Source organism: Macaca mulatta, chromosome 4 (assembly GCF_049350105.2).
Source record: "Macaca mulatta isolate MMU2019108-1 chromosome 4, T2T-MMU8v2.0, whole genome shotgun sequence".
NCBI classification, from domain to species: domain Eukaryota; kingdom Metazoa; phylum Chordata; class Mammalia; order Primates; family Cercopithecidae; genus Macaca; species Macaca mulatta.
This window is the reverse complement of record NC_133409.1, coordinates 138570532-138584564: the sequence shown is the minus strand read 5'-3', so window position 1 is coordinate 138584564 and position 14033 is coordinate 138570532. Positions and strand designations below refer to the sequence as shown.

The 14033-nt window shown below is 42.9% G+C and overlaps 2 protein-coding genes and 2 non-coding genes across 4 annotated transcripts in view; 2 read left to right on the top strand and 2 right to left on the bottom strand.

Moving 5' to 3' along the window:
* XPO5 (exportin 5) overlaps nucleotides 1-14033 on the bottom strand; it is a 53569-nt gene that overhangs the window by 13399 nt on the left and 26137 nt on the right. The window contains 4 exon segments of the mRNA NM_001266942.1: nucleotides 10400-10581; nucleotides 11442-11541; nucleotides 12098-12297; nucleotides 13618-13707. Coding sequence (NP_001253871.1) covers nucleotides 10400-10581; nucleotides 11442-11541; nucleotides 12098-12297; nucleotides 13618-13707 — 572 coding nt within the window.
* The window catches only part of POLR1C (RNA polymerase I and III subunit C), a 39292-nt gene that overhangs the window by 18983 nt on the left and 6276 nt on the right, over nucleotides 1-14033 (top strand). The window lies entirely within an intron of this gene.
* On the bottom strand, nucleotides 5408-5469 carry LOC114677849 (U7 small nuclear RNA). The gene has a single exon (XR_003729279.1). It is a non-coding gene; the product is annotated as a U7 small nuclear RNA (small nuclear RNA).
* LOC114677881 (small Cajal body-specific RNA 15) lies at nucleotides 7986-8112 on the top strand. The gene has a single exon (XR_003729309.1).

Sequence of the window (14033 nt, the reverse complement as noted above, 5' to 3'; positions counted from 1 at the left end):
AAAACAACAACAAAAAACCCCCCCAAAACAGAAGTCTATGGCTGGGTGCAGTGGCTCACACTTGTAATCCCAGCAATTTGGGAGGCCGAGGTGGGTGGATCATCTGAGGTCAGGAGTTCGGGACCAGCCTGGCCAACATGGTGAAACCCAGTCTCTACTAAAAATATAAAAATTAGCCAGGTACCGGGTGCCAGGAGTGGTGGCTACAGGTTTAAGATGCAAAATGAAAACCTCTTTTAGACCATGTTTAAGCCTCCATAGCTTGTCCTTTTTGTTCTTGCTTAAGAAGTCATTCTAGAGGCCGGGCGCGGTGGATCACGAGGTCAGGAGATGGAGACCATCCTGGCTAACACGGTGAAACCCCGTCTGTACTAAAAATACAAAAGCAAAATTAGCCGGACATGGTGGCAGGCGCCTGTAGTCCCAGCTACTCGGGAGGCTGAGGCGGGAAAATGGTGTAAACCCGGGAGGCGGAGCTTGCAGTGAGCTGAGATCACACCACTGCACTTCAGCCTGAGCGACAGAGTAGTCAAAAAAAAAAAAAAAAAAAAAAAAGGAAGTCATTCTAGGCTGGGCGCAGTGGCTCACGCCTGTAATCCTAGCACTTTGGGAGGCCGAGGCTGGCGAATCACCTGAGGCCAGGAGATCAAGACCAGCCTGGCCAACATGGTAAAACCCCGACTCTACTAAAAATATAAAAATTACATGAATGTGGTGGTGTTTGCCTATAATCCCAGCTACTCCGGAGGCTGAGGCAGGAGAATCACTTGAACCGAGGTGAGCCAAGATCGTGCCACTGTGCTCCAGCCTGGGTGACAGAGCGAGACTCCCTCTCAAAAAAAAAAGTCATTCGCTACCCTGGCCAGGCACAGTGGCCCATGCCTGTAATCCCAGCACTTTGAGAGGCCAAGGCAGACGGATCACCTGAGGTCAGGAGTTTGAGATCAGCCTGGCCAACATGGTGAAACCCCGTCTCTACTAAAAATATAAAAATTAGCCGGGCATGGTGGTGCATGCCTATAACCCCAGCTACTTGGGAGGGCAAGGCATAAGAATCGCTTGAACCCAGGAGGCAGAGATTGTCGTGAGCTGAGATTATGCCACTGCACTCCAGCCTGGGCAAGATAGTGAGACTCCATCGGGGGGCGGGGGGGGAAGTCATTCACTAACCTCATGCCGTAAATATGGTCTAGAAGTTTTACTTTGGCCAGATGCAGTGGCTCATGCCTGTAATCCCAGCACTTTGGGATGCCAAGGTGGGTGGATCACGAGGTCAGGCCCTGGCCAACATGGTGAAACCCTATCTCTACTTAAAATACAGAAATTAGCTAGGCATGGTGGCACATGCCTGTAAATCCCAGCTACTCAGGAGGCTGAAGCAGGAGAATCGCTTGAACCCAGGAGGCAGACGTTGCAGTGAGCCAAGGTCACGCCACTGCACTCCAGCATGGGTGACAGAGCAAGACTCCATCTCAAAAAGAAGCTTTACTTTTTGGGTTTTAAAACACCTGAAAATTTTTTCTGTGTATGGTGACTGGTAGGAATCTAATTGTTTTTTCCCCTATAGAAAGCCAACTGTCCCAGCATTGAATAATTTATTTTTGTTTTTTGGTTTTTAAAGAGACAGGGTCTCACTCTATTGCCCAGGCTGGATTGCAGTGGTGTGATCATAGCTCACTGCAGCCTCAAACTCCTGGGCTCAAGTGGCCCTTCCACCTCAGGCTCCTGAGTAGCTGGGACTCTTAAGTGTGCACCACCACACCTGGCTAATTAAATTTTTTTTTTTTTTTAAAATAGAGAAAGGGTCTCTCTGTGTTGCCCATACTGGTCGCAAACTCCTGGCCCCAAGAGATCCTCCTGCCCTGGCCTCCTAAAGTGCTGAAATTATAGGCATGAGCCACTATTCCCAGCCATCCTTTTCTCACTAACTTTCATTACTTCTTCATAAATCAACCTGTAATACATACCTGGGAGTCTTTTAAAGGCACCTTTACTATTGTGTTGAACCCATCATCACCTCCGAAGGATTATCTGCTAAAAAAACTGAACTGGTATGAGGTCAGTTTTCTAGACTGGAGGTCACATTAGTATATGTTTTAAGCTTGGCCAGCAATACGGTGTCTGTCCTCAACAACTCAACTCTGCATTGAAGCGCAATAGCAGCCATAAACAGTAGGTAAACGAATGGCCATGGTGTGTTCCAATAAAAGTTTACTTACAAACATGCGGAGGCTTGCATTTGGTCCTCAGGCTGCAGACTGCCAACCCCTCCTCTAGACATATTCACATATAACAAAAACAAAGGAAAGCAGACTACAACAAACAATACTACAGAGATTCAATCATCAAAATTTCACCAGGGGAAACTCTGGAAATACAAGTCCACATTTTTCAACAAATAAATTGAAAAAGAGGGCCGGGCATGGTGGCTCACAGCTGTAATCCCAGCACTTCAGGAGGCTGAGGCAGGTGGATCAGTTGAGCTCAGGAGTTCGAGACCAGCCTGGGTAACATGACAAAACCCTGTATCTACTAAAAATACAAAAAATTAGCCGAGCGTGGTGGCACACACCTGTAATCCCAGCTACTCGAGAGGCTGAGGCAGGAGAATTGCTTGATTCTGGGAGGTGGAGGTTGCAGTGAGCTGAGATAGCACCAGTGCACTCCAGCATGGGTAACAGAGCGAGACTATCTCCAAAAGTACAGCGACATGATCTCAGCTCACTGCAATCTCCACCTGCTGGGTTCAAGTGATTCTCATGCCTCAGCCTCCCAAGTAGCTGAGACTATAGGTGTGCACCACCACACCTGGTTACTTTTTTTTTTTATTTTTAGTAGAGATGGGATTTTGTCATGTTGGCCAGGTTGGTCTCAAACTCTTAGCCTCAAGGATCCACCTGCCTCAGCCTCCCAAATTGCTGAGATCACAAGTGTGAGGCACCATGCTAAGCCTAATTTAGTGACTAAGAGATATCTTAAATATATAAACCTTGTGTGGATAAACAGAAAAAAAGGAAAACATTTGGTGATATTTGAATACTGGTTGTATACTGGATATTGAATTACTGGTAGTATTTTGAGATATAACAACGGAAATGTGGTTATATTAAAAGACTTATTCCTAGCTCCATATTCCTTTTGATTTGGGATTTTTGTCTCTAGGTTTACAAGAGATTTAGGCCCATAATTTTCCTCTTTGGTACTGTCAATGTCTGGTTTTGGTATCAAAATAAATAAGCCTCATAAAATGAGTTATGGAGCACTACATTTTTCTATTATTGGGAATAGTTTGTCTAAGAGATAAATTATCTGCTCCTTGAAGGTCTGGGAGAACTCCCATATAAAATCATTTAGGCCTGGAGTTTTTTGGTCTAATTTAACTACCTACCAATATAATTAATATGAAGTTTTTATCTCTTTAGGTTTTCTGTCTTTTTGAGTTAGAATAAGTTACATTTTCCCTGGAAATTATCCATTTTTAAATATTTTATTTTTACAAATAGAGATGGGGCTGGGTATGGTGGCTCACGCCTATAATCCCAACACTTTGGGAGGCCAAGGTTGGCGGATCACCTGAGATCATGAATTTGAGAATCAGCCTGGCCAACATGATGAAACCCTGTCCCTACTGAAGATACAAAATTAGCTGGGCATGGTGGTGCACGCCTGTAATCCCAGTACTTTGAGAGGCCTAGGAGGGTGGATCACCTGAGGTCAGGAGTTTGAGACCAGGCTGGCCAACATGGTGAAACCCTGTCTCTATTGAAGATACAAAATTAGCCAGGCATGGTGGTGCATGCCTGTAATCCCAGCTACGCAGGGGGCTGAGACAGGAGGATCACTTGAACCTGGGAGGTGGAGGTTGAAGCGAGCCGAGATCATGCCTTTGCATGCCAGCCTGGGCAACAAGAGTGAGACTCCGTTTCAAAAAAAATAAATTAAAAAATCAAGATGGGGTCTTGCTATGTTGCCCAGGCTGGTCTCCAGCAATGTTCCTGCTGTGGCCTTCCAAAGTGCCAGCCCCATTTCTCTTAAGTTTTTGAATTTACTAATGTTATCACTGGTATTTTCAAAGAACCAGCTTTATTTTTATTAAAATATTAAAAAACTGAGGCATAATTCACATAACATAAAACTAACCACTTTAGGAGTACTATTCAGCCATTAAAAAAAAAAAAAAAAAAAGATCTTGTCATTTGCAACAATATGGATGGCACTGGAGGTCATTATGCTAAGTGAAATAAGCCAGGCACAGAAGGACACATCACATGTTCTCACTCTTTGTGGAATCTAAAAATTAAAACAATTCAACTCATGGACATAGAGTATAAGGATGGTTAGCAGAGGGGCTGGGGAGGGTAGTGGTGGGTTAGGGGTAAGGCAGGGATGGTTAATGGGTACAAAAAACCCAGAAAGAATGAATAAGATCTAGTATTTCCTAGCATAACAGAGTGACTATAGTCAATAAAAATTTTGATTGTACATTTAAAAAGTATAACTGCAGTTGAGTATAACTGGATTGTTTGTAACACAAAGGATAAATGCTTGAGGGGATGGATACCCCATTTTACATGATGTGATTATTATGCATTGCATGCCTGTATCAAAACATCTTATGTACCCCATAAATATATGCATGTACTGTGTACCCACAAAACTTTAAAAAACTAACAAAAATAATCCCCACCAAAACCTAACCATCTTAAAGTTCACAATTCAGTGGTATTTAATACTTTCAAAGTGTGCATAAACAACCTCTACCTGGTTCCAAAACATTTCCATTGCCCCGACCCATTAAGCAGTAGCAGTGGGGATCTATACCTTTTTCTCCTCTCCAACCTGAGGCAATCGCCAATGTACTTTCTATCTCTATGGATTTACTACTCCAGATATTCCATAAAAATGAAATCATACAATATATGGCCTTTTGTGTCTGGCTTCTTTCACTCAGCATAATGTTTTGAAGGTTTATCCACAGTGTAGTAATTATCAGTACTTCATTTCATAAGTACTGTAGTAATCCAATACTTCTTTTTTGAGATAGAGCCTAGGAGTCTTTCTCCTAGGCTGCAGTGCAGTGGCACAATCTTAGCTTACTGCAACCTCCATCTTCTGGGTTCAAGTGATTCTCCTGCGTCAGCCTTTTGAGTAGCTGGTATTACAAGCATGCACACCACCATGCCTGGCTAATTTTTGTATTTTTAGTAGCAATGGGGTTTCACCATGTTGGCCACACTGGTTTTGAACTCTTGACCTCAACTGCCTAAGGCCTTAGCCTCCCAAAGTGCTAGGATTACAGGCACGAGCCACTGTGCCTGGCCGATTTTAGAAGTCTAGTGTGTATTTTATACTTACAGTTCACCTCAATTCAGGCTAGTCATTTTTATTTTTTATTTTTTTTTCTTTAAGGAGCTTTCCAGCAAAAACTGGAAAGCCTACCAGACAAATTCTAAAAGTGCTGTAACACTTGACTAGTAATGCTTGAAGTGCTCAATAGTTTCATATGGCTAGTGGCTTCCATGCTGGACAGCACAGCTTCAACACCTTCTATTATCAGACTATTTGATGCAGGAGGTGCTATCAATACCTTGCCACATTCTTAAGGAACGCAAACTTTTCTCTACTAAAAAAATAGTAAGGCCGGGCACAGTGGCTCAAGCCTGTAATCCCAGCACTTTGGGAGGCTGAGGCAGGCGGATCACGAGGTCAGGAGATCGAGACCATCCTGGCTAACACGGTGAAACCCCGTCTCTACTAAAAAAAAAATACAAAAAAATAGCCGGGCGAGGTGGCGGGCGCCTGTAGTCCCAGCTGCTCGGGAGGCTGAGGCAGGAGAATGGTGTGAACCCAGGAGGCGGAGCTTGCAGTGAGCTGAGATCCAGCCACTACACTCCAGCCTGGGCGACAGAGTGAGACTCCGTCTCAAAAAAAAAAAAAAAGTAATTTGGCTGGGTGTGGTGGCTCATGCCTGTAATCCCAGCACTTTGGGAGGCTGAGGTGGGCAGATCACGAGGTCAGGAGATTGAGACCATCCTGGCTAACACAGTGAAACCCCGTCTCTACTAAAAATACAAAAAATTAGCTGGGTGTGGTGGCAGGCGCCTGTAGTCCCAGCTACTCAGGAGGCTGAGGCAGAATGGCATGAGCCCGGGAGTTGGAGCTTGCAGTGAGCTGAGATCGCACCACTGCTCTCCAGCCTGGGCAACAGAGTGAGACTCCGTCTCAAACAAAGAAACAAAACATAACAAAACAAATAGTAATTTATTTTTCAATTTTTTTTTTTTGAGATGGAGTCTTCCTCTGTTGCCCAGGCTGGAGTGCAGTAGCATGATCTCGGCTCACTGCAACCTCCGCCTCCCAGGTTCAAGCGGATTCTCCTGCCTCAGTCTCCTGAGTAGCTGGGATTATAGGCATCCCCCCACCATGCCCAGCTAATTTTTTTTTTTTGTATTTTGAGTAGAGACGGGTTGCATCATGTTGGCTACGCTGGTCTCAAACTCATGACCTCAAGTGATCCACCTGCCTCGGCCTCCCAAAGTGCTGGGATTACAGGCGTGAGCCACTGTGCCTGGCCAAAAAATAGTAATTTAAAACTCCCAACTCCAGCATATAACTGGTAGGAATATAAATTAGTACAACCACTTTAAAAAACAGGTTGCATCTATAAAAACAGAAAATACACATTTCTTATAAGCTAGGAATTCGACTCCCATGTGTGTATCCAACACAAATTATGTATATATGTTCACCAAAACATATTTGACATAAGAATGTCAACAGCAGCATGATCTATAATATTAAAATATCACCCAAAAGTCCATCAAGGCTGAATAGTTACAGCATATTCACACAATGAAATATCATATAAGCAAGGAGAACAAAAAAAACACAAGTATATGCAGTAACATGGATGAACCTCAGAAATAAAATATTGAGCAAAAAGAAGGCAGACACCAAAAGGTGCATACTTCTGATTTCATTTTCATAAAGTTTAAAAACCTTGGCAAAATGTTAAAAGTCAGAATAGTGGGCCAGGTGAGGTGGCTCACATCTGTTATCCCAGCACTTAGGGAGGCTGAGATGGGAGGATCCCTTGAGCCCATGAGTTCAAGACTAGCCTCGGCAACAGAGAGAGAACCTGTCTCTACCAAAAAGTTAAAAATTAGCTGGGCATGGCTGCTCACCCTGTGGTCCTAGCTATTCAGGAGGCTGAGGTGGGAGGACTGCTTGAGCCCATGAAGTCGAAGCTGCAGTGAGCCGTGATCACAACACTACACCCCAGCCTGGGCGACAGTACAAGACCCTGCCTCAAAAGTAAGTAAGTAAATAAATAAATAAATGCAAATCAGAATAGTAGCTATCTTTGAGGAGCAGGTAATCACTGAAAAGAGGTACTGGGTAAAGCTGCTTCTTGATCTGAGTGCTGATGACACGAATGTGTCCACTTTGTGAAAATTCATCTACACAGAGTCACAAGTTATGCCCTTTTCTATATAAATATTACACTTCAAGATAAAATTTATTTAATTTTTTTTCTTTTTTGAGATGGAGTCTTCCCTGTCACCCAGGCTGGAGTGCAGTGGTGTGACCTTGGCTCACTGCAACCTCCGCCTCCTGGGTTCAAGCGATTTTTCTGCCTCAGCCTCCTGAGTAGCTGCGATTACAGGCACCTGCTGCCACACCCAGCTAATTTTTGCATTTTCAGTAGAGGTGGGGTTTCACCATGTTTATCGGGCTGGTCTCAAACTCCTGACCTTAAGTGATCCATGTGCCTCGGCCTCCCAAAGTGCTGGAATTACAGGCGTGAGCCACCTCGCCCAGCCAATAAAATTTACTAAAAAAGCAAAACTCTAATAGCTCCAGCTGCACACTGTTCAAGCAATCTACTCAATCATTACACGTTAGGCATTTTTCAAAATGCCTTTTGATTTTTTGAATTTTCTAAAAGCACTGAACTCTTAGAAAAATATCAAAATGATAACCATCTGAAGACTAAGAAAATAGAGTCCTTAAAGTCAAGCTGACTCTGCTTTTAGCCTCCTAAATGAAAAGATAGACAGAACAGGTCTTGTTTGGAAAATAAATTCAAGACCTACTTATCTACCAACAGCAATTATACACTTTCCATTGTCTTTCTATAGAAAATAGGAATAGTGAATTTATAGAGAAAAAACTGGAGAAAGACATAGTGAACACGTGAGAATCTTGCTCTACTGATAGGAAGGTAACTAGAAATTGAAAAGAGATTATACTTTTTAAAAAAATAAAATTATATGAAAAATGATAACCATACTATTGTCTTGTGGCCTCTAGACCCAACCAGGAATGAACCCCATTTCCATGTCTGGGTTGTTACCACATAGATTCTGGCCACAGGCCTAAAAAAGCCTAGTTGATTAGCTTCTTGCCCTATGATTTCCATCACTTTCACATTTCTCTAGCTGCAGAAGAACGTTGTGGTTTTAAAAAACATCACTATGGGGTTGGGTGTGGTGGCTCACACTTGTAATCCTAGCACTTTGGGAGACTGAGGCAGGCTCAGCTGTTCGAGGCCAGCCTGGGCAACATGGCAAAACCCCATCTCTATTAATAAAAACATCACGATGGAAACAATCCTTTCCTTGACTGAATGTTTAACCCTCTCAGTACAAGTTCTGCTTCTTTTTAGAGACCTCTTTCCTCCTTTTGAAATCAAAAGAAAATATTATTATTTATTTATTTATTTTGAGATGGAAGTCTCACTCTGTCGCCCAGGCTGGAGTGAAGCTGTGTGATCTTAGCTCACACTGCAATCTCCACCTCGCGGGTTCAAGCAATTCTCCTGCCTCAGCCTCTCGAGTAGCTGAGATTGCAGGCATGCGCCACCAGGTCCAGCTAATTTTTATATTTTGAGTAGAGATGGGGTTTCACCATGTTGGCCAGGCTGGTCTCAAACTCCTGACCTCAAGTGATCCACCTGCCGTGGCCTCCCAAAGTGCTGGGATTACAGGTGTGAGCCATTGCACCTGGCCAAAATATTGTCTATTTCCACAGATATGTCCACAATGACAACTTTATCAGTCACTCCAGCACTCCAATTTGTTTAAAATCTTTGGTTCTTAGGCTTCAGGTCTTAGGTGTCTATTCCCAGGAGTAGACATAAATAATTTGGTTTGCCCAGTTGAGACTGCTTTTACTCCCTGGAGAAAGGGCCAAAAAGTACTGAAAAAGAGCTCTAACGATGTAATTTAAAATTCCTGTGAGAGGCCAGGTGCGGTGGCTCATTCCTGGAATCCCAGCACTTTGGGAGGCTGGGGTGGACGGATCACTTGAGGCCAGGAGTTCGAGACCAGCCTGGCTAATATGGCGAAACCCTGTCTCTACTAAAAATACAAAAATTAGCCGGGAGTGGTGGTGAACACCTGTAGTCCCAGCTACTTGGGTGGCTGAGGCAGGAGAATTGCTTAAGCCTGGGAAGTGGAGGTTGCAGTGAGCCAAGATTGCGCCACTGCACTCCCAGCCTGGGTGACAGAGTGAGACTGTCTCAAAAAAAAAAAAAAAAAAAAAAAAAAAAAAAAAAAAAAAAGAATTCCTGTGAGATACAAAAAAAGCATTTTGGCCAATAACTGAATTATATAAAAAATCTATCTTTTTATTTAGAGAGCATCCCTGAGTCATCAAATATCTATCTAGTAACTGATAAGCCTATACTGGCCTACTTCCACTTGAATATATTAACTCATGTGATCTAGAACAGTGATTCTGAATGTTTAATGTGTATATAAACCATCTGGGGATCTAGTTAAAATGCATATTCTGATTTAATATGTCTGGGGTGGGGCCTTGATTCTGCCTTTGAAATAAACTCTCAGGTGATACTAATGCTACTGGTCTTAGGACTCAGCTTTGAGAACCAAGGACCCAGCAAACTCAGATGAAAAATGTGTAATTCCTTTGTTTAGCATGTTCAGCCAGCGGTTGTTTGGTTCATTTGAGCTCAGACTCAGTATTGATAAATTCAGATTAGCTCATATGAATACCACCCAGAGAAGCACCATTATAGAAGGCAACTGCCATGCTCCCAATGAGCAATTCCTTTACTAAAAAATTTAGACCAAATAAAACTTACAAGTAAAAATAGGGATGAAGTATAAAGAAATGGAAGAACAACAAAGAGGAGGCTCAAAATGAGAAAAGCCCTTTTGGGATTAGCCCCTTGGGTTTACATGGAAATTAAGATTTATGCAAGTGAGAGCTGATGTTATTTTTTAAAAACCGAGACACCCTCTAGAAAGAAACAAGACTTAAATCAATCCCTCATTAATACCACTAAGATATGAAGACATATAAACCGACTAAACTTTTGAAAGTTTTAAGGTAAAGTAAAAAACAACAGAGAAAAGCCATTATTCTGACTCACCTTATAAGCGCAAGCAAATTGTCAAGAAGTTTCAGAATCTGCTCTGTGCAGGGGTTACGGAAGATTGGATTTCCACTGGATGTATAACCCACCACAAATCCCCCAGCTTTGGCCTCTTCTAGGTCAGTGGGCCAGCAAGTTCGTTTCACAACACCCAGAATGCTGTATACACAAAAGCTCATCTATAGAAAAATAAGAATGACAGATAAATATAAAAAGGAAAAAAAAAGACAAAATACTGTTAGATATATTCAAGGTTCTGGCAAAAGTGACACAGAGGCCAGAGAGAATGAAATAATCCTCTGCTCCCCGGCAATCCCCCATCCCTTCCTTTAAGGTGAAGTCCAAGAGGGATCCTCTCACTGCCATTTTCAGGGCCAGTGGTAGGCTCTGGAAACTTCCCTTTCAGTAAGCTGTCTTTCTAGGAGCTGCAGTGACCCACCCACAGGACCCTGATGAGAAGGTGGCTTAGATACGATCCAAAACAAAGTGTTTAAAATGCCATCATTTCATCTTCTTTGAGTTGATCCTGTACCCTCCAGCTTGGGCCTTGACAGCTTGTGTCCTAATCCCCCCTCATGGTACTCTGAATCAACCTACTACTTGCCAGGTTAATTAATGGGACTTGTGCCATAATGGAGCCAAGAACAATGCTTACTTAAATAGCAAAGCACTGAAAAATCTCAGGTTTGCAAGTTAAGCCATCACTTAAGATTTTACATGCCAGAGAGCAATGGCAGGGAGGACTCACCCTGCTGACCAAGTTCTGACCTACTTCCTCATTACACCTTCAGTCTTCAGAGCTATTTAGAGATCCTTAAAGCCAAAATAATGACTTCATAGAAAAGACCATCTGCTCTGCTGTGGGAACTAACTCAAGAATTCAAGACTAAAGAAGAAAAGAAAGGAGAAGCTTAGGGAAGTGGAGACTCCCACGTTTCTCACCAGTATAGAAAAAACAAATCTATGAGAAACTTGACAAAAGACAACACCCTACTCCTACCCACAGCCAATGCCACTTCCCATTCCCAGAAAGTCTTACTCGTGCACGGTTTAAGCCACAGGGATCCTCCAGGCCTGGGTCACAGCTCTTCTGATCTGTACCCACATACGCAATGAAAGCATCAACATCTGACAGCACTCTGAAGGTTGGAGGGGGAAATACAAGTTATATCATGATTTTAAACAAGGACAGTGTCTTCCACAGGCGTTAACAGGCTATGATTATTTGGCCTTTAAGAACAGTTTTTATAGTGAGAGGAGTATAATCATACTAATTGTTAGCTGTCATTTGAAGGTTCAGACTTCCCTTCCCACTCCCAAATGTTGTTAGTAACAGTTTAAGAATTAAACAAGGATATAATCTTGAAAATATAAAGAAGAAAATAATTTCTCTACTGTATGAGCACAGATAAGTGTCTGTGTGGTTGTATGGCCTTTCCTAGCTGTTCTCATTTCTCTAAATGTGCTGGTGTTGCAATGCAGACACCACAGGAGTCTCACTCTGTGCCTTCCCCACCAACAATCTAATTGAACCAGAGATTAAATTACAAAAGACTGCTTTTAGAGAACTTCAGGTATCATGGATAATGCCATCACACTTCAATATCCTTAACCCCTACCCCACCCTGGGCCTAGCTCTGAAACTAAAATGGGTGCTTGAGTATAGTGAGAGTCAGGGCAAGGGGTTTCCTTTACCTGTGCATGTCTTGAGAAAGCCAGATGCTGGCCACTGGTGCCATCAGCTCCTCTAGGAACACCTTCTGACGCTCGTAGTTCTTGAATTGGTTGCTAATGAGAACCAGGGCTTCCATGAGGGCACACTTCTCCATTTGTGTCAGCAGTAGCTCATTGGAGAGGAGTTGCTTCACATGGTTATAAAGCATGTCAAAATTGGGCTACAGATAAAAAAGAAAAAAAGTCAGAGGTGGTAAAGGTCTGATTTTCAAGGAGAGGTGGCTCCCTCAAGCAAAAAAGAAGAAAACCAAAGCAGTCCCAGGAAGTCAGGCCTATAAGGCTATTACTTCGTTAATTCTATTATACGTCTTTATTTTGCCTAAATAAGCAAGGTAATTTAGGCAGAAGATAGCTCTTGTCTTGAGTATTTGGATAACTGCACTTTCCCATACCACAAATGTGAAAAGATCAGCTTGTTTTATACACACACACACACACACACACACATATGGAGATAACTGCTGTGCATTCAGAGAAGAAATTTCTGGATAATTTGTAATCTGGAGTAATATTACATTTCTTATAAACCCACGCCCCGAAAAGGGTTGTGATTTGCATCTGCTTTTCTCAAGATCAGGTACATCACTTGGCAGTAGTAATTAAGACCATCACATAGTAAAGAGTTGTAGAATTATAGGGGTAAACTTAGTAATCTATATGGCAGATAACTATTTGTATTTTAAAGAGAGATTACATTTGCCATCACATTTCTAACTATACTAAGAAAATACTAATTCAAGAATGTTTATTTATTTATTTTTGAGATGGAGTTTTGCTCGCTGCCCAGGCTGGACCAATGGCACGGTCTTGGCTCACTGCAACCGCCGCCTCCTGAGTTCAAGTGCTTCTCCTGCCTCAGCCTCCTGAGTAGCTGGGATTACAGGCATGCACCACCATGCCCAGCTAATTTTTTGTACTTTTAGTAGAGATGGGACTTCACCATGTTGGCTAGGCTGGTCTCGAACTCCTGGCCTCAGGTGATCTACCTACCTCAGCCTCCCAAAGTGTTGGGATTACAGGTGTGAGCCACCATGCCCGGCCAAGGATGCTTATTTGATGCAAAGCTATAGTTTCCAAGTTTTTTCTTTTTCTTTTTTTTTGGAGACTGAGTCTCACTCTGTCGCCCAGGCTGGAGTGCAGTGGCGCGATTTCGGCTCACTGCAAGCTCCGCCTCCCAGGTTCACGCCATTCTCCTGCCTCAGCCTCCTGAGTAGCTGGGACTACAGGCACCTGCCACCACGCCCAGCTAATTTTTTTTTTTGTATTTTTGGTAGAGACGGGGTTTCACCGTGTTAGCCAGGATGTTGTTGATCTCCTGACCTTGTGATCTGTCCGCCTCAGCCTCCCAAAGTGCTGGGATTACAGACGTGAGCCACTGTCCCCAGCCTCTAGTTTTAAATTTATGTGAGGTACACTGAAGGCTGGATTTACACACAAATGTAACCAAACTTGGCTACTTCAGCCAGGGTCCAGCAGCTTACCAACACAAGCTGGGGATAGTCACGACACATCTTGATGATGGAGGAACAAGCATGCCTCCTCACATTCCTCACTGCCCGGGTTCTGGGGGCCTGAAAAGAGACATTCAACAAACTTGGAGCTACTTTTGATATAATATACAGGTGCTGCATAGAATCATGTAAGTATCTCAGTCAAGGGCAAGTTCACAAAGATTTTTCACAACCCTAAGAGTAAAATGGAGTAACATTTATAGCCACTGAGAATCCATGTTTCCTGTATGCCCTATAGTGTCTCTAGGGCAAAACACCGCATCATATGATAATCTACCACCTTTACTACCCCCTCCCATTTATATAAAAATATAAACTGAGTATCAGGTATTCATACATTTGTACTCAAGAAATTAGAATCTATTGATTGGCTTAATTAATGGTCT